This window comes from Brachycentrus maculatus, unplaced genomic scaffold, assembly GCF_059751285.1.
Source record: "Brachycentrus maculatus isolate JH-2025_06_01 unplaced genomic scaffold, ASM5975128v1 h1tg000026l, whole genome shotgun sequence".
Taxonomy (NCBI): domain Eukaryota; kingdom Metazoa; phylum Arthropoda; class Insecta; order Trichoptera; family Brachycentridae; genus Brachycentrus; species Brachycentrus maculatus.
This window is the reverse complement of record NW_028280780.1, coordinates 1,390,006-1,412,194: the sequence shown is the minus strand read 5'-3', so window position 1 is coordinate 1,412,194 and position 22,189 is coordinate 1,390,006. Positions and strand designations below refer to the sequence as shown.

At 28.7% G+C, this 22,189-nt stretch overlaps 2 protein-coding genes across 2 annotated transcripts; both read left to right on the top strand.

Annotated features, from left to right (window-relative positions):
• Positions 1-1,903: 1,903 nt before the first annotated feature.
• LOC148313020 (protein takeout-like) lies at positions 1,904-13,106 on the top strand. The gene is made up of 5 exons (XM_088269883.1): positions 1,904-2,055; positions 6,890-7,148; positions 8,920-9,062; positions 10,639-10,741; positions 11,601-13,106. Exons 1-5 carry the CDS (start codon positions 1,986-1,988, stop codon positions 11,797-11,799), a joined length of 774 nt encoding a protein of 257 aa, XP_088126009.1. The 5' UTR covers positions 1,904-1,985; the 3' UTR covers positions 11,800-13,106.
• Positions 12,868-19,724, top strand: LOC148313019 (protein takeout-like). Its single transcript, XM_088270129.1, has 5 exons — positions 12,868-12,904; positions 15,374-15,626; positions 16,569-16,711; positions 17,049-17,151; positions 19,372-19,724. The coding sequence occupies exons 1-5, from the start codon at positions 12,868-12,870 to the stop codon at positions 19,571-19,573; spliced, it is 738 nt and encodes a 245-aa protein (XP_088126255.1). The 3' UTR covers positions 19,574-19,724.
• Positions 19,725-22,189: the final 2,465 nt, after the last annotated feature.

Here is a 22,189-nt window from a genome sequence, read left to right as displayed (position 1 = left end):
GTGTCCAAATACTTGTTCACAAAATCTGGATTATCTCCAATAACACAAGTTATTTTCATATTATGTTTTGACATCAAAGATGAAGAAGAATATGGAAGTACTAATATAAGAGTTTCTGTTAGTAAAGAGCTTCTTTACATCTCACCAATAGATGTCTCTAGGGAAGTTCTAGTGATTCAAGAACAAGGTTTCTAAATTGGTTCATATATATATAGAACTTCCAAGAATTTGAGTAGTGTGGTTCTCAATAATATGGGTAGAATTGGTGAATTCGTGAAATGGTAAAGTGATCACTTAAACCAGCCTATGACGGTCGTCAGCACCGTAAACGCCCAGACTTCCATGTTCTTCTTCATCTTTGATGAGATGTCATAAATAATATTAGTTTTTTGTCGTTTGCTTATTTCTGAGCCTTGAAAAACGTATAATGTGTGTCGAAACATCGTGCAGTAAGATGCACATATGTTGTATTATGATAGATATTGTACCATATTAAAAAAAAATAGATAATTAATTTGTTTCGTGAATTTAAGACCGTGAATTATATGAAAATGTTTTCTGCATTGATCCAACGAGGCCAGTTTTATAATATTATTATTAATATACATGAAAAAGTATTTAAATTACTCAATTTAATATTAAATCAACTTCTCAATATTATTTCAAATAAAATTTTCATCGTTGAAAATTAAGTGATTTTTTTAAACCTTTGAATGTCAAAATAATGTACCTATCAAATATTTTAATTTGTATATAACACTATTTTACTAAAACAACACAACAATATTATCGTCGGTTTTTTTCCCAAATAATTAAAATTTATCTTTGGTTTCTGCGTCATCTATGTTATGGTATATATTTGTTATTATTATAAAATCAAATACGTAACTGGTCCCATATGTTTATTCTGACGTAAAATGGAAAATGCACGTGGCTCAGTTTGTCAATCAAAGTTTTAACATTTGTCGAGTAAAAGAGTAAGCATTCTAATCTGTCAAAACCGTGAAGCAAATTATTTATCAGAACCAAATTTTATTAATTCGACATACAAAATAATCTTAGAATACGACATTATTTGGAAATGTTGATTATTAATGTGCTTTAGAATTAGATAACAATTATTTCACAGTAAAGCACACATCAAAAATTTGGCATGACTGTTATTTCATATACTGGAAAGTGGTCGGTTAAAAATATTTTTTAAATAGGTAATCCTGAAATCTATCTTTCATTTGGAGTATTTTACATGAGTTCGGATAACATATCGTACTGTGAGTTTAAATAGTTCTATCAAGATTTTTTGGCATTTCAACAGAGTTGATGGAGTACACTATAGAAATTTATTGAGAAGTTTGAACATTTACGGGTCTTATGACCTGTCATTGGTTGGTTTGATTAAAAGGTCTCTGCTAAGTAAAAAAATCTCAAATCAACAATGTCAAGAAGACTCACAGTGAACTCACATGCAGGTGTCATAAGATTAATGATATATGTAAAAGTTCTAAAAAATTGAGTAGTCTAATTATCAATCATGGGTAGAATGGTGAATGTTGCACGTATGTAAAGTGATCATTTAATCAGTATATGACAGGACGTAATCGCTGTAAGTACCCAGACTTCCATATTCTTCTTCATCTATGTTGAGATGTCAAAAATATAAAAATAATTCCTATGTGGAGAAACCAAGATTTATGAAGAAATATTTGGACACACTCAAAATTTTGTGACATTAATGATCGATTAATTAATTATTTAAAAATTATTATTAAACGCAATTAAAAAACGTGCCATGTACATTTCGGACGGTCGAACTTGCCAAGGTTGTGATTCGACCCGTCGAATGAACTTAAAAAATAATTCTAGCATATTGGTATATAAGGAAATTGGGTTCCGAACTTGGCCCAATCGAAAGGAAGTAGTTGTTCCGCTACTAGGCTACCCAGTTGTTGTTATATTCAGTGCTAGCTTATTTTTCGCGTTGCAAAATGAAAGCTTATATTTGTTTTATTTGGGCTATCATTTGTTGTAATGTTGTTGTAAATGGCGCAAAACTTTGTGAGTATTATTTTTCATTTATAAATAGAAAAATAAAAAACATAAAAAGTATTTCTTACATTTATTTTGAAAGAAACTCACACTTGTATTTTCAATTGCTTTAAAAATATTTTATATCATTTAATGTACATGCAGTAAAAAATTAAATGAAATTTCGGTACTTGATTTTCATTATTATTAAAACACAAGTTTTAAATACAAAAAAAGTAAACACTTTTACCATACCAATTTTTGAGTTTATTGAAGGTAAGTTTGTATTTTCAACTCTTGATAAAAAAATCTGCAGTTCTCGAAACTAGTCGTGTATACATTAATAAACTCGACAAATTGGTCGTATACATACCAGTGTTTTATTTTTTTATATGTAAATCACCGTGTTATTTAACAAAATTAACTTCAAATCAATAAAAAAATACAAGACTTATGAATAATTTGATTTATATGAATTGTCATTTAGTCATTTATAAAACAAAGTGTACCTTTAAATTTGAACTTCTATGTGAAATATCTACTTATAATATTATTGATTTAAGAATTTATCATTAAGTGATAAGTTTAAGTTATTATTACCTTTAAAAAATACATATGACAAAAATAATTTACATGAATATAATATTATTAAATACTGTCGAATCTACACAAATTTTAGAAAATTGTACGTCAATAAAATTGATTCGACGAAATCGAATTGTTTGTTACCTTTTTTATCACACTTTAAAATATATCATTTATAAGTTAAAAATATTAAAAAAATATAGAAAATAATAAACATGAAATTAAAACCATTAATTTTGTAATATTGTCAAATACAGAAATTTTTTTGAACAATAGCACGTTACTAAAATTGAATCGAAGAAATTGAGATGTTTATATACATTTTTGATCGGATTTTCAAAATATATCATTTAAACGTGAATTACAAAAAATAATTTACATGAGTCAGAACCATTAACTTAATAGTACTGTCAAATCCAGAAAAAATGATTTTATTGTTTACATTTTTGTCCAATTTAAAAAATAAAATATATTATTCCAACAAAAAAATTGACATTAATCTTATATCATTAACTATGTAGGTTCTGCTGTCTAATCCAAACTTAAATTAAATAAATCAAATCGTTTGTATACTTTTTGTCTAATTTAAAAATTATATACAATTTGTAAGTAAAGAGTTGCAAAAAATAATTTGCATAAATCTAATACCATCAACTATGTACTTCGGTCAAATCCGGACAAATTTCAAATAAATCGAATTGTTAAAAAAAATAAGTCACACTCGTATGTAAGTGAACAGTTTATCAAAAAAAATACAATAAATGATTTACAGGAATCTCATACCATTAACTATGTACTACTTTCAAATCCAGACAAAATTTAAATAAACCGAATTGTTTGTATACTTTTTTGTCCAATTTAAAAATAAATACCATTTGCAAGTAAAGAATTGCAAAAAACAATTGACATTAATCCAATATCATTAACTATGTCAAACGACTGTCAACTCCAGACAAAATTCAATAAGCCGAATCGTTTGTATACTTTTTTGTCCAATTTAAAAAAAATATACCATTTGTAAGTAAAGAGTTGTAAAAAAAATATTAACATGAATCTAATATCATTAACTATATCAAACTAGGTACTGTCAAATCCAGACAAATTTCAAGTAAATCGAATTGTTGACTGATTTAAAAAATATTTTATTTGTATGTGAAGAGTTGTAAAAAATTACAAAAAGTAATATACATGAATCTAATACCATTAACTATGTACAACTTACAAATCCGTAAAAATTGAAAATAAATCTAACGATTTATAAATTTTATTATCTGATTAAAAAAGATATCATTTGTACTTGAAGAGCTCAAAATCTATGAACTCTCAAAATACTATGTAGCGATGCCCCTTAAAATGAAGTAAGTAACACGCCAAGGCAACCAACTAATAATTCTAGGTCATTTCAAACATATTATTCTAACACATAAATTCAACGTATTAGATTATAATCTTTTGTAACAGGTAACCTTTTTTGGTGAAAAATATTTTAATGACCTTTGAAAAAACACTTTAGTTTTTACTGTCACTTTTATCATGCTGTATTTTTTTATTATTATCAAAATTATTCCTCAAAATGGCCCAATTCTTTCATTTTATTCTTACACTTATTATATATTTTGCATGCGTTGAAAACTGAAATATAAAATACCTTAATGTGTTGATAATGCTTTTAATATAAAATTTGATAATGTATTTTGTATATTAAAAGCATTGTGGTATGGTAATATAACACTCTCCTTATCATTCATCCTAATAATTTTATTTTTGACCGGTAGTCACGAATAAGTGTTTATAAAAGTTGCATTACACAAAGTGAACTATGAATGATAAGAAGAGTGTTTAATTGATAATGATTTGATTCCTAATAATAAATTAATTTTACTATATTTAAATTATCATAAACAATTAAAAGATATTACAAAAATATAATAATACTATCTCTCTATTTTTTTCGAATTCATGTTATTAACATTTTAATTTTTACAATGTATGCACATGCATATGCATATAAATCACAAACATGGCCTAGTTGAAAATAAATATTCCTTGAATTCATTTTGCAATTGGTGGGAATCAAATCCACGCCACGGCGGCTGCCTTTAGACATTGTTAGATATTCATTGTTTAAAAATATATATATATTGATACAAATATTTGTTTATTTTTTTATGTGTATTTCAATTTCATACCATTTTTCGTAAGTATTAGAGGTTCATTGTCAAAAATATGTATCGAATTGCGGTAGAGTGGGTTTGAACCCACAAAGTTAGACTGCGAGTCTGCGACACTTACCACGGGCCTACAACTCGACTATTAATTTCAATAATACATTATTTATACAAAGTGTTAATGTCTTTTATGTGAGAATTCAGCCTGAACATCTCGCATATTCAATAATTTATTTAATCTAAAAATAAATTTATGCAAAGTATCGTTAAATACAACCAACAATTACGCCGCTGCCTCGCAGAGGTAGGCATAGAGATTAGAACGTCACATCTATCTGTCTTTGCAAACAATCTTCGCCTCTTCCACATTCATGCACACCCGCCGATCATCCTGATTCCCGATCTGATCCCTTTATCTTTGAAATACTTAATCATATTATTAAATATGTGTATGAAAATACTATATCTAAAAAATTGTCAACTTTTGTACTTACAAATGGGGAACTTTTTACAAAGAAATGTCCGACTTTTGTGCTTAGAAATGTCTAACTTTTGTGCTTAGAAATGGCCGACTTTTCTTACATAGAAATGTTCAACATTTACACTTAGAAATGTCCGACTTTTGCACTTAGAAATGACTGACTTTTTTTTTACATAGAATTGTCCAACTTTTATACTTAGAAATGTCCGACTTTTTTACATAGAAATGGCTGACTTTTTTTTACAAAGAAATGTCTAACTTTTAAACGTAGAAATTTCCGATTTTTTCACATAGAAATGGCTGACTTTTTTTACAAAGAAATGTCTAACTTTTATGCTTAGAAATGTCCGATTTTCGCACTTAGAAATGGCCGACTTTTTTTTACATAGAAATGTCCAACTTTTATACTTAGAAATGTCTGACTTTTGCACTTAGAAATGGCTGACTTTTGTACTGCAAAGTGGAATAAATATTGAAATACTGATTATAAGGTTTAATTAACGCAATTAACTTATAGCTAATTTGAAATATAAAGAAATATTTAATAACGCATTATTAAACATTACCGTAATTGTATCGCGTGCAAATGTCATCTCATATATAAATACTTAAGACTTTGTAATCACCTAACTACAAATGCAGGAGTTTATTATCATCATCATCGCATCGAGGCGATTTAATTACGATCAGGTGAATGCTATCAATTATAAAACAACCTTCTGACTCTTATCAAGTTCAATACCTACCTACTTAGTAAATCAGGCGAGCCAAACCTTTTTTCTCGTACTCATTAAAGATTTATTCATTACTTGATTCGGCAGTACCTTTGTGGTAATAATTATCGATTTTATTTTATGTTTTTCTTGGTAAAATCTATTGTGTCACGTGTTGGCATTCATTCCGCATCATTTTCAAATAACGTACGTGAAACATAGTCTAAATTTTAAATTTGTGTCCTTGGGACGTATTTATTTATTATTTTTAATAATAAAAATAAAATAATAAAACCCTTATCCGCACCCCAATGGTGCATAGGGCACTGCTTCATGTGAACGCAGTGTTATCATGATCGTTTACACACTATTATTATTGTTAATAAATAAAAATAAGAAATAGCCCCTACCCCGTCTTTATTCTTCAAACTCCCAAGGACAATTCGCTGAAATTTAAAATTAGCTTCATATACGGTGTTTGAAAATGTAGCGCAATGCATCGAAACACGTGTACACTAGATTTAAAAAAAATAGTGGTATTTACCAAGTAAAACTTCATTTAAAAATGGAAAGATATTATTACATAGTGACTTTAATTTTACTCATTATCTTGTTGTTAAAACATGTGATTTTTTATCCATCTATAAACCGTCAATTTTTGCATTTTTATCATTGGTCTTGTGTGTGTTTCATGTATGATATTGATTTCATTTCATAGAATAAAACAACAACTATGTAGTCTTTTCCACATGAACTTTATTTGTCTAGCAACCGGGATTCGTCGTACCGACATCATTACACTGGGGTTGATTTAAGTTTATTTCATTTCATTTATAATATGTGAGATTTGTTACATGTGGCCCTGAAATATACGTTTACTTACAAGTATATCTTAATAAGCTCTCTTTTGTTTGCAGCTCAAAGGTTTCACCGCTGTAAAGTGTCGGCGTCGACAGACTACAAGACCAACAGGTGCATGGAAGAGGCGGTCCAGAATGCCATCTCTTATCTCAGTGAGAGTGGAGACTCTGAACTGGGTCTGCCAGACCTGGACCCGCTAAGGGTTAACGAGATTGCCATCAGACAAGGGAGTAAGGACGCCCCAGTCGCCATAGAAATCATCTTCAAGAATATCGACGTCTTTGGAATATCACACTACAAGTTAAAGTCCTTCAAGTAAGTTCTTATTTATAACATTTTAGGTGTGTCTGAATCCTTGTTCACAAATCTGAGTTTCTCCACTAAGGCATTATTTTTACATTTTTGGCATCTTAGTGCACATGAAGAAGAATATGGAACTCTGAGAATTTGAAGGTATTACGGCCTATCATAAGCTGGTTTAGTGATCACTTTATACACGTGAAACATTTAACATTCAACCTACGATCGACAATCAAGCTACTAGTATGAAATAATGTAGTCAAATTATATGTTTCATAAAAAATAAAAATCATATTTCAGGTGAAATTAATGATATCTCAACAAATATGAAGAAAAATATGGAACAGTATTATAAGTTTATACAAGTCTTTGGTCACAAACCTGGGTTTGTCCATTTAGTTATTTTTTATGTGATAAAATATAAAATAAGTTCTAAGTGGAAAAACACAGATTTGTAAATAATTATTTAGAAACACTCAGAATACTGTGAATAAATAACTGTTGAGAAAATCAGTTTAATTATCTTTTGGCTGTTATAAGAGCCCTCACATTATTTAAAATCAGGGCTGCAGTTTTATCAAATGCTATATGGCGATATGATATGAAAAAAATAAGCTTTTTTCGACTCGTTATCCGGCTCTCGTAAATAATGTGATGGATTTTACGGGATGCACTGGATTTACCGGATTTTATTACATTATTATTTACATTATAAATACATATGTATTTGATTAAATATTATAATTATTTAATTCATTGGAAATCAACAATAATTAATTAATTGATTAAGTGTTGTATTTAATAGTCAGCAGTGTTAATCGCTTCTAATAATGAGGTTTGATTTATCATACATATAAAATAATAATTACACATATAAAAGTAATTTACCGTTTTGCATATACCTTCGATAACCAAAAAATAAAGTTATCAGAATAGTTTGAAAACATTTTGTCCTGTACATTAAAATTTAGTAGTCCGAGTGTTCTGTCGCTGAAAAAATGTTATTAATTGCAAAAAATCATTGTTTGATTGTTGAAAAGTATCGTACTATAAAAATAAGGCTAAACAAATTATATTAAATGTAGTTTTTTATATTTATAATTCTTAATATTGGTATTTTTAAAGCGTCAGTATAAAACTGTGTAAAAGGTAAAGAATTCATCTGTAAACCATGTTTTAAAAAAATCAATGAAATGTCCAAAAATATTAAATATTATAAGCAAATACGGAAATATATTTTTAAAGAATGGCCATTTAATATTACTTATTTAAAATACTGAAAACTTTGATGAAACGAAAATAATATAATATTTAAAGCACAAAATTATTATCAACCTAGTCTGCTGTATTTGGTATAAATAAATTTAAACAAATTATATTATAATGTATAATTTATACATAATTTGATCCAGTATAACATATTTATGTAAGAGTGTTATTTATTACACTGCAAACTACCAAAGCAACTTGCTGAAAATCAATTTTCGATAGACGAATTTTATTATATCGTTTTATACAATCTACGATACTTATTTTTTGACCAGATTATTTATACAATTACATTTTCTACCACCGTATACGATATTTAATAATGAAATTGAATATATAAAAATTCGTGTCATGATAAAAGTGTATAAGTAGTTATATTTACCAAGTATGAGTTAAAAAATTCGATAAATAGTAGGACAAAGTAGGAAAATAATCAATCAATGAAAATATGAAGTAACTTTATAAAATAATGTTGAATAATTTTTACGTCCTAACGAATTTTTTATTTTATTTTTAGGGGGAAAATATCGTCTCCGAAAGACTTCAGATTCACCATAGATGGTGTGATTGACAGCCTCAAGCTTATAGGACAATACAGTATGAATGGGAAAATACTTGTCTTACCAGTGAAAGGCGCTGGAGCTTGCAACCTTACATTAGGTATGTATTTTTTAATTTTATTATTGTTTACTTGTGATTTCATTGTTTCTAGACTTCCTAAAAAGTAAAATATTAAAAATAGTAACGAACCACCCTGTAGTTAGTATAAAAATAAAATAGGTCAACATTTAATGAACTAAAATTATTTACAATTGCCTAGATAGATTTTTAAAGTAAAAAAATGGGTTTAAACATCATATAAAATTTAACCTTATTTATAATTTAACAGCCGAAGAAAGATAAAATCTATTTCAACTAAATCATAAACGAAAAACGTAATAGGTATCAACTTAACCCTTACACGCTGACACTCAATCTAGAATGAATATTTCGTTGAAATTCATTTTATCTTCTATTTTTTTTCTTCCTAAAAACATAAGTACAATAGCGCAAATACTAAAATTTAGTTTAATAAATAAAATAATAAGTGATGATAATTAATATTATTTTTTGATTCGGCATAAACTTTGTGGAATGACATTTGATTATATAAAAAAAAACACTTGTAATGAACCACTTAATGAGTTAATTAATAATATACTGTTTCAAAATATGTCACCATTATTATCTGTTTCCTTTTACTGAAAATCTGTTCCTTAACCCCCCCCCCCTTCTCTTTATTTATCACCCTATCAACCTCTATAAATAGTTTTAATTTTCACCTGTTTTCAAAACCAATCGTGTATAATAAAAAATAAAACTCATTAAGTGGTTTATTACATTTTTTTTAAATAATCATATAATCATCATGTCAAATAAACCTACGTAATATCATCTTAAATTCCTGTTATTTGTTCATTCAACAAGTAATGTATCCCTGGTATTTAAATAGTTGTTAAAATAAAAAATAATAAGCGATGGTCATTAATAATTCAATGGTTAAACATATCGTACACTCCTTTCAAGAACGTCATAAATCAAAAATCGTAAATTTTCAGTTGTGCATGTTTTCCGAATGCCCAGAAAATGTACTATATACCAGCAAAAGAGACATATTTTTAACTTCATATATACCCGCTACAGGGCAGAAAGTGTTGTTTTTGCATTTTGAAGAAAAGGTATTGTTTAATTATTTTTTTAAATATACTAAATATTTTTCAAAAGGAGAAAGAACCTTCAGGTTTAGTCTAAAAAAATCTGTTCCACAGTAAAAAGTTCAATAAGTGGCTTCATATTTATTTTTAATACATTGTATTACATTTTTAAACTTTAAAAACGTTCTCCTGAAAAATCAAGTTTTTTTTTATTTAAGACGTTCTTGAAAGGAGTGAGCGATATGTAATATCATTTTGAATTCCGGTTATTTGTTTATTCACCAAGTTATGTACTCCTGGTATTGAAATAGTTCATAAAATAAAATAATAAGCGATGCTCGTTAATTATAATAGTTAATATACATAATATCATTTTAAATTCCAGCTATTTGTTCATTATCTTGTCAGGATCAGATTTTTTTGCGATTCAATTATTATTATGTATTGTAGCTATCTGTAAACTGTTATCTGTACAAGTCCGGTTGAGGAAGTTCGCCGATCTAAAGAAAAATATGCTAACTATTCGTGTTTATATTTTCCAGAGGGTGTAAGAGCAGGAGGGACAATAACTGGCGAACCACTCATAAGGAATGGAAAGGAATATCTCAAAATAAAGGATTTCAAAATGTCCATTGACTTACAAAGGTAAAAATATAGCTGATTTTTTTATTTTAGTTTTACTAAGTAAATATCACAATATGTTGAGTGTGTCCAAATATTTGTTCACAAAATCTGGATAATCTCCAATTACATCTCACCAATAGATGTCTCTAGTGAAGTTCTAGTGATTCAAGAACAAGGTTTATAAATTGGTTCATATACATAGAACTTCCAAGAATTTGAGTAGTGTGGTTGTCAATAATGGGTAGAATTGGTGAATGTTACACGTGTGTAAAGTGATCACTTAAACCAGCCTATGACGGTCGTCAGCCCCGTAAATGCCCAGACTTCCATATTCTTCTTCATCTTTGATGAGATGTCAAAAAATAATATCAGAATATGTTAATTAAAATCTTTTGTTCCACGTGTTTTGATGCATACTGCATCATTTTTAAACTTCGTATGTGAAACTAAATTTTAGAGTTATGTCCTTGGGACGTTGAGGGATGGAGAAAAATCAATACCACCACATGTGAGATTGATTCTTTATAACCAATTAACTTAAAATTGAGTTATACAATTTTCTAAGTTGGTCTTATACAAGGGATTTATTTTTGCATTTCAAAAAAACATACATGAGTTGTAAAACTGTCTATTTATAATGAACAACCAATTAACTCAAAACAGAGTTGGCCACTTATAGAAAGTGGTCTTAAATATAAATAAACATCTAAATGTTTAAAAAGTTTTTAAAAAAACCGCCTTTGCACCATTTATTTTACAAAAAATTGACTACACATTGAGTAAGATATCCTAAAAAGAGAAATGAAACACAGCTATATTTTGAAATGAAAATGAAATAAAAATATACAAAATTATCAAGTTAATATGTTATTTTTTTCAGGACCCATTTGTATTTCGAGAAACTGTTCAGAGACAAAAGCATAGCCGACAGCATGAATCATTTCCTGAACGATAATTGGAGAGAAATCTACAGCGATTTGAGACCATCTATTGAAGAAGCAATTAGTCAGCTCTTCGAACTGTACACGAGACGAATTTTAGAAAGAATTCAGTTTAAAAACATATTTATTCTCGAATAAGGATCTCAATAGGATTAACATAGAAACGTAACTATAGGTATATTTAGGTCTTACGAATTAATAATTATGAAAATATTTATATACTTACTGTATAATTTATCGATTTGGAAATAACATAAAAATTAAACACTTTTTTAATACCACTTTTTGAGTTTATTAATGTAAACATGTTTTGTATTTTCAACGATTGATGAGAACATCTGTAATTCTCAAAACTGGTCGTGTTTACACTAATAAGCTAAAAAAGAGGTCTTATAAAAGTATTTTTAAATTCTGTACAGTTTGTAAAATTTTAAACGGATTTATTTGTAACAGAAAGCCAGTATCAAAGACGATTTATATAAATTAGTATTTTTATTATATAATTAAAATGTAACTTTGTTATGTTAAAGTTTAAGTGATTTTATAGTGATTTTAAAACAAAGTTTCATTTTAATCATAAAACGGAAAATCATAAAGTTAGTGCTTCAAATATAAATTATATTTTTAATTTATATTTTTACGAGCAATTAAATTATGTCACTCGCTCGGAGAAAACTGGCGAATGTTGTTAATATCACAAAGAAAATAAATATGCTTGAACTAGAAACAAATAATACACACAAATAATTTCCGATAGATTTCTATTCGAACAATAATAGAAAAATAAAATCTAAATATGCAACGTATAAAAAAAAAATACTGTGAGATCGTTTTTTCAAGGATATTTCACCATGTAGAATTTTTAAATGTAACGAAAATGTATTTTTTAAAACTTTATACAATAATACTTCGTGTTAATCATCCTTTAAAAAAAACAGTGTGTTAGAAAAATATTATATCTTGCATAAAATACATATAAGTATATAAGTTATGTTAAGTTTAGAAAGAAAAAGTATACTTATTTTCGTAGGTAGTTTAAACCAAAAATATGAAACCGGCAGTTTTATACGTTCACTATTTATTAAGAAAATTTTCTCGAGGGACTTTGTACGATACGGGTATGCAACCCCGAGTGCCCTAGCCATTACTGTTATTCTACTTTTCCCACCTAACATTCGAATCCATTTACTTTTCTATATAGCAGTAATGTCCTTCATCCTGATCTCCTTCACTTACGTTATCTGTATCCCATATATTCCACTCCTTAATCCAAGAACCTGGAGAAAAGGACTGATAGCCTTGCCTCCATATATAGTTAAGGATCGCTTCGACGCCATACCTTATGCACCATTTGTGTGCGTGTAGGATAGAATATAATATTTTATTTAAGAATGTATTGTGATAAAAATGTAAATATTATTATAAATAAATATTTATTATATTAATAATATTTTATTATATTTCTTCACCCATTTGTAATTCCCTAACTTTCTCCGTGGTGTAGCAGTTACGGTTTTCATCTCCCATGGATGATTATTCGGGTTCGATTCCAGTCTAGGTCATCATGAAGAAAAACAATTGACAATTTATCAAATGATTTCACTTGTTAAAAACGAAAAATGTAAAATGGGCCCTCAGAACGAATAATAAAACAGTAAGGTCACATTATCAAAAGATTGAAATTATAAATGTGTGGAGGATGAAAAAAAATAAAAAATACATCGCTCACTCCTTTCAAGAACGTCATAAATCAAAAATCGCCAATTTTCAGTTTTGCATGTTTTCGGAATGCTCAGAAAATGTACTATATTCCAACAAAAGAGGCATATTTTTAACTTAATATTTACCCGCTACAGGGCAGAAAGTATTGTTGCATTTTGAAAAAAGGTATTGTTTAATTATTTTTTTTTAAATAAACTAAATATTTTTCAAATGGCGAAAAGGCCTTCAGGTTTTACCAAAAAGATCTGTTGCACAGTAAAAAGTTTAATAAGTGGCTTGATATTTATTTTTAATACTTTGTATTTAATTTTGAAACTTTAAAAACGTTCTCCTGAAAAATCAAGTTTTTTGATATATGACGTTGTTGAAAGGAGTGAGCGATATATGCAATATACATATCTTCCTGCGTACTAAAAATACTTGTTTATTGTAGTTTTATACTGGTATTAAATAATAATAATTAATAATTTGCATTCCAAGTAACTACAAAGGAGCAAATTATAATGAATAAAGTCGATAAGACAGCGACAATTTATTTCATTATACTAACTAACATATAAAAAGGAAACTCCGAGATTTGCTCTTCATTTATTTATTACTCGAGGCATTGTGCAGTCGAAGTTAACTAAAGACGGAGTATTATAATAATTATGAACACAATGTCAAATTGGATAGCGTCAATTATTTTAATAGCTGTGATTAGTGACATTGGATACTCAATCAAATTTCGTAAGTGGGATAATTGTTTTTTTTTTAAATACTGATTTAGTCTGCCTCCATAGTGTAGTGGTTAGCACATTTGGCTACCGTGCTCCAGCACCTCCAGGTTAAGGAGTTCGCTTCCCAGGGATAATGGAAGCAGGTTATAAAATTTTATTGCATAGTATTAAATTTATTTTTCCAAACGTAGTAAGTTTTAGATTCTATGTGATGGCTTCTATGTTTTGAATCTTGTGGTTCTATGTTTGTTTTCATAATACACTTGGGTCTCTTTTTATGCGATAGATACGTTCCACGGGGAGTAACATAAAAATATTCGCAAACAAAAAAAGACTTAAACAACATACAAAACAAAGGTTCTATTATTTTAAAAAACGCATAACTTCAAATCAAAATGAAAGAATGTACCAAAAGACGCATTAAAAAAGTTTATAAAATAATCATAAAAATGAAAACAGAGGAGCTTTTTCCTTAATTAAATATCTACATATGGGAAATCGTTTTTGAGATAAATCTTCAATACGAACCACAAGTGCTTTTTCTGTTTTTTTTCTTTCAATAAAGCGTCTCTTAAATACGATGTAAGATTTGAGCTTAACTTTGTGCAAGTGACACAATAACACTTTAAGGGCAGTAACCTGCACTAGTCTAAATTTTAGATTTTTTAATACGAATTCACATAAAAAAAGAACTACATACAAAAATTAGGGATAGGTACCATTAAATTTGAAAATCGCATTACTTCAAAATCGCATAAAAAAGATCCGCATAAAAACAGACCCAAGTGTCTTTGTTAATGGTAATTTTTTGTGTTTTTTTTGGAAGTTAATTTCTTGTGTTACGTAAGTAAATCTTAGGTTCATATGGAAGGATAGTTTAAGCATATGGATGTTTGACAGTCGTAAGTTGTAATTCGTTGAATATTTTCACTGTGGGATTCCGTCTCGAAACTTTAAGGCCCTATAAACGATAAATCGCAATAAATCATTTTTATGTAATTGAAATTTTTGCTTAAAATACCATTTTGGTATTAAAAAATAAGTTTTTATTCGAAATAAGTATTTGGTTTTGAAATGAAAAGAGTTATTGAAAGGCGAGGAGACACGAAAAAATGATAAAATATTTTTCAATATAAAATAATATAAAATTTAAGAAAAGTCAGGCTTCTTGCGCCACCGATCACATACCGAATCATCCTGATAACGAGTTACCCTTTAAGCATTATTTTAAAATTTTGTGATTGGGATTTTAAAATAAAACGCTTTTTCAGCGGACTCCTTCAAACGATGCAAGGTTTCCCCTGAAACCGATGGCACGGTGAACCAATGCCTGACAGAGGCGGTCGGTAACGCTGTCAACCAGCTGACCGACGGGGGCAATGCAGAGCTCGGCGCTACAGACATGGACCCCATGACCATCAAGAGGATATTCATCGACAAGGGGACCGGTGCAGTGGCTGTCAAGCTCGATCTGACTGACAACATCCTCGAGGGGCTGTCTGGAGTAGTAACTGAGTCGATAAGGTCAGTGTATTTTTATATATATAAATATATATATATATATATATATATATATATATATATATATATATATATATATATATATATATATATATATATATATATATATATATATATATATATATATATATATATATATATATATATATAACGTGGTAATATTTTTCTTTATAAATTGGGTGTAAATAATATGTAAAGTGGGTGTATAATAATAAAATAAACAATGTGTTGCTTTGTAATTAAAGTTTATTCTTAATTTATCTTTATAATAATTTTTATATCTATCTATCTATCTATCTATCTGATTCTGACAGTTAATAATATTATCGGAAGTCTTTTGTTTTATTCTGAGCGACGCATGCGGCATCTGGTGGTAGAACTGTTTTATGTAGGTACTTTTTGTAAGTACTTAATAAAATGTATAGGTAGGTACCTAGGTATTTTATTACACATATATATATATATATATATATATATATATATATATATATATATATAAATATATATATATATATATATATATATATATATATATATATATATATATATATATATATATATATATATATATATATATATATATATATATATTTATATATATATATATATATAAATATATATCTATTTGTCCTTTCGCCTGTCGTTTTGACATGACATTCTGTTTGTGTGCTCATTTATTAAATATATTTAAAGTTCATGTACAGAAAAGAAATAAGTACATTGGTTGGCTTATTCCTAAAAAGCAATATCTTCCAACGAACCAAAAACAGACCAGTGATATTGATCAAAACGTTCGATACCATATATAGCTGTTTGCAATCAGAGGGTACATAGTACTTACAAAAACTTAAATTACAAATTGATGATAGTAAGGAAGGCAAAGGAAAAAGGGAGTTTATTAAAAAAATATAAAGGTTTACATGAATTTATTATTAATGATTTCAGTGGAAAGCTTTCGAGTCCTAAGGATTTCGTACTTCATATGAATATTCAAGCACCTAGAATTAACTTGGCAGGACCTTACAATGTACGAGGGAAGGTCCTTATTCTGCCAATTCAAGGGGATGGATTTAGCAACATGACTATGGGTATACTTCAAACATATATAAATATTTTTCAATTTATACAATTATAGAGCATATCTACATTACGGTTATATATGGAGAGAACTATGTAACATACATATAAGCTCTTTAAATACCGATTTCAGTATAAAAAAACACATTTTTTTATCATATTGTATAGTGCATTACATCGTATCCGTACCGTAAATGAATGCATAGACTATGAAATATTAAGATGTGAAATGTAAACAAAAATATAAAAAATAAATAAAATACAAGTGATATTTTATCCCTGATTTGATCATTACGTGCTGCTAATTTATTTTGCAATACACTTTAAATCATTGTTTTAATTTTTCAGTTAACCTGATAGCGAACATCACCATTAAAGGAGAACAGCTGATGAAAAATGACAAAGAATATTTGAAAATTAAAAATTTCAAAATCAAACTTCATCCAGGCAGGTGAGTGAATTCTTTAACCACACAAAAAATCACAATAATTATTTTTTTAACACCGTTTTAGGATTAAAACATTTATTTTTCTTCGAAATAATTATATGGTTTATTGAAAGATTTTTTCTACATATATTCTAAAATAGGCAGAGGGGCACTGTTCTAGATTCATATAAAAACACTTTTAAAACACTTTTTTTAAGTAAGGCAGGTAATCAAAAAATCAATTTTCATTCAATATTTTAACTCTCTTTTATAATATAATTATTCTTATATATATAATTCTTTTATATATAATTCTCCTATTCATATATAATTCTTCTTATATAATATGTCCGCCTCCGTAGTGTAATGGTCAGCACGCTCGGCTACCTTTCTGGAGGTCCCGGGTTCGATTGCAAGGGGGGTCAAATAAATATAAGTGATTTTTTCACTCTAATATTTATTCAATATCACCCTGGACTGGTACCTGAAGCGGAGGGCTGATCACCTTTCCTTCTCGTGTTAACGATCAAGATAACACTGCGTTTATATGACGCAGTGCCCTATGCACCATTGGATTGCGGATAAGGATTCGATTTTTTTTTATAATATAAACCATATTCGCATCTACATTTTGTTTTAAATATTATTTATTATTAGTATAAATCTGACATATCGCTCACTCCTTTCAAGAACGTCATAAATCAAAAAACTTTGTTTTTCAGGAGAACGTTTTTAAAGTGTAAAAATATAATACAATGTTTTAAAAATAAATATCAAGCCACTTATTTAACTTTTTACTGTGCAACAGATCTTTTTAGGTAAAACCTGAATATTTTTTCTCCATTTGAAAAATATTTACTTTATTCAAAAAAATTATTAAACAATACCTTTTCTTCAAAATGCAAAAATAACACTTTCTGCCCTGTAGCGGGTAAATATTAAGTTAAAAATATGCCGCTTTTGCTGGGATATAGTACATTTTCTGGGCATTACGAAAACATGCACAACTCAAAATTGACGATTTTTGATTTATGACGTTCTTGAAAGGAGTGAGCGATATGCGAGTCTTGAGATAATTAATGACACCAGCTTGAATTTCATTACCGTTTCATAAATTAAATTGGATTCCCTTGCGTGCAAATGATTTCTTAGTGGTCTGATAAATGCTGAGACCAATATGATTTAATGGAATACATAATTAAAGACTCGACATTTAAATATCAATTAAATCAATTATAAATGATGGAGAAATTATGCAATTTATTACAAGTTACAAATATATATTTACATGATTTTTCAAATGAAATGTTTAAATGTAGCAATATACGATAGACTTTTTTACATTAATTTATACTAATGTAAATTATCGAAAGATGATCTTAGGGTGAGGTTCTTAGGATGATCTTTAGCCTTTCTGGTCCAAATATGATGAAAATTTTGTATCGGGCCACAAATAAAATTCCACAAAAATAACAGAAACTGATATCGTTGAAAACACAATTTTGCATTTTTAAGAAATCAGAAATTAATATATTAATGTAAGCCTTATTAAGAAACAAAAAAAAAAATAGCCATATGAAATAAATAACAAACTTATTATTGAAAAACTTATACTAATTAAAACTGATATTTGACATATTACAGTAACGTAGAAGTAATAATGATTTTTTAAAAAATCAACTAATCAACTAACCATTTCACCGTTTTTCCGGTTACGCAGAGAGAATAGAATACCACACCAATCAGGCTTTCCAAACAATCGTCACCACTTCCACATTCATACGCTCCTTATACAAACCCGTCAATAATTTCGACTCCTGATCTGACCACTTTTAAGTACCTGATTATGCCAAGTTTTCCTCAGTCTTCCTCTGATTTTATTTCCAACCACATTCGCCTCATAAATTTGTTTTACAATTCTTTCTTCCCTCATTCGATTCACATGCCCAAACCATCTCAACACACGTTCTCAATTTTATCGATAATGTTTATATCAGCCTTGCATTTTTTTCTTATGTCGCAATGGAATTGAATTAGTTTTGTTTTATTATTGGCAAAATGGTGCACATTACACAAGTGTATAAAGAAACCGATAAGCTCTGGAATGCTCAATGATCTTACTTACTTCGTAATTAAAACAATAGATGATTTATCTTATTTGACAATCCTTTAATATGTATAATGATATGTCATCATTCGGGTGAAAAATCCAGTATTTAAATTTTTTTTTTCGTTTAATTTCAGAATATACATGAATTTTGGTAACCTTTTCAAAGGGGACAAAGCTTTGGGGGATAATATGAATAAATTCCTGAACGCCAATTGGCAGGAAATCTTCCAGGAGCTTCAATCCGCTATCGAGGGAGCTTTTGGTGCCATTTTCGAAGAATATTCTAGAAGAATCCTCGAGAGGATACAGTTCAAAAACATTTTCATAATCGAGTAATATGTTTCTCGTTTGTTTTATTTATATCAGAGTATTTTTCACAAAATATAATTAAAAGTTTTTAAAATATGTGCTTGTGTTATCAAAATGATTTCATTCATTATTGGTTTCATATTTGTACTGAAATAAAAACTTGATTTTCATGTTATCTTTATATTTTAAGCTCTAACGTGATTTTCGATTTTATGATTAAAATGTAACTTTATTTTAAAATTATTAAAAAAACACTTGTTTTTATAGCACTTGAGTTTATTTATGACTACTAGTTTCGGAATCTAAGCTTCCATCCTCAAAAATCATTCAAATAATTTTTAGTATTAATCAGTCTTGATAAAGAAGAGGTTAGCTTTGAAACCGTTAGACATTATAATGAAGTTATAATAAAATATTTACAGTGATTTTAAAACTAATTTATATTTTAATAATATCTTATTCTTAATTAAAGTTTTAACATTTAATTTATTTGTGTATTTAAAGATCAAAATAATAGAGCTTTTATATGATGCAGTGCCCAAAGCACAATTTGGTGCAGACAAAGGTTAGAAAAAGATAATTTAATGCATGCACTACGCACCATTTTAATTTTTGAGATTTGCTGTTAGGTTCATCCTTATGTTTTGTAAAAGTTTTTCTTAAATGCATACGTAAGAACAGTTTTAGCTTATATGTACACTGAAACCTTGATATTACGGACCTCTGTTTAACGAACTTTGGATATAACGGACGAAAAATCCAATCAAATGTTAACAAATTAAAAGAGGTCCTGTTAGTATTATACATGCTCAAATTCAAGTGTCACCGCATGAAAACAATTTTTAGCGGCTAATCACGTCGAACGTCTTACACTAGAATTTGAGGCAATGCTGTCTTGTTGTCGACTGTACCTAGCCGGAGTAATAGCACTTCCAAAAAAAGTTCACATAAAGTCAGTGGTAAGATCACATAAAACGATATAATAAAATTAATTGACGTAATTCAACTACATCATAACCTTTTCGTAATCTTAGAGAGTAGAATATAAATAATATATAAAAAACAGAAAATTTCAAAAGTGTAAACAAAACTTGATTCCTTTTTCAAAGCAGGTTTACCGAAAGCAAGCGCGTCGACATCAAACAGAAACGCCCATCACGAGTCTCCGACGACAATCGATAGAATTTGTTTTTGTTTTGTATTGTTTATTTACATATTATAAATACAGTGTTCATATATTCATCTCTAAAAACATACAAGTACTTCGCAAATATATGTAATCATCAACCTGTTCTATAATTTCCCCATTTACCAATATTTCACACCCAGATCTATGTATCCTTCTCTTTCAAAACCCAAAATGTTGGATTTGATAACATTCATCAGTAAATCACTTTCCTTGCATACATTATACATTTTTGTCATTAACGCCTGCAGGTGTTCTCTACTATCGGCAAGAAGAATATAGTAATTCCTGTAGTCGCTGTATTTTTGGATTAGTTATTACATCGTCTACTGCGAGAGAATTATGGCAGTATAATGTGGTTATCGGATGTTGGGCAATCGGATCCATAAAACATACAATAATTACAAGAATCAGCGTGCGGCGTGAGTGGACCTTGGTGTAACCGGATCGATGTTGGCGCCTTGCAGTAGTGGACTTGACCTCCGTAAATTCGGTCACTACCTACGACTATTTGCTACACAGCAAGTGTACACATAGATGTGATAAAATCTGTACGCAGCCATGGAGAATTTTTGACACGCGTATCACAATATGAAACTAAAACATTTTTGGTACCTATACAAATGATAATAATCTGTGTGCATACTAGTATGATCTATTTGCAGGGAAAAAAAACCTTTGACACGCGTATCACAATATAAATCTAGGAACATTTTGGGTACCTACCTATACAAAATGATAATAATCTGGATGCATACTAGTATGATCTATATGCAGGCAAAGAAAACCTTTGACACGCGTGTCATAATATGAATCTAGAATAATATTTGGTACATAAATGATAATGATCTTTACGCAGACATCGAGAACCTTTGACACGCGAGCCACAATATGAATCTTAAAATATTTTTAGTTTGTACTGACTTACTTAATTACCTTGGCCTTTTTCTTGTGTCCAGTACTGCACAATGGCCTCCCTCTTGGACTTGCACAGTTCTCTATTGGTGCGCGACTCTCTTTCAGTGCAGACCCGCCACTTTTTTGATATCATCGGACCATCTTGTCTGGGGCCTAATCACGTTTTTGCATCCTGTTATAAGCTCCCAGTCAATCACCTTTTTAGTCGATATATCCTCAGACATTCGTGCCACATGACCTGCCCAGTTTCACTTTTGTTCCTCGACCCTTTGAGCTACTTCATCTTGGTCTTATCTCTTATCCAAATTTAATAACTTGCAGGAAAAAAAGTTAAGGTATATGAGTCAATAAAAATCATTTATGTCTTCACAAAATTTAGATTGTATCCAAATACTTGTTCACAAATCCGGATTTTTTCCACTTATCTGGAGTTATTTTTACATTTTGATATCTCAACATAGATGAAGAAAAACATGGTTGTCCTCAGTTCTGAGTATTTAAAATTAGATTTCTTAGATTGAAAATGTCTACTTTTATTT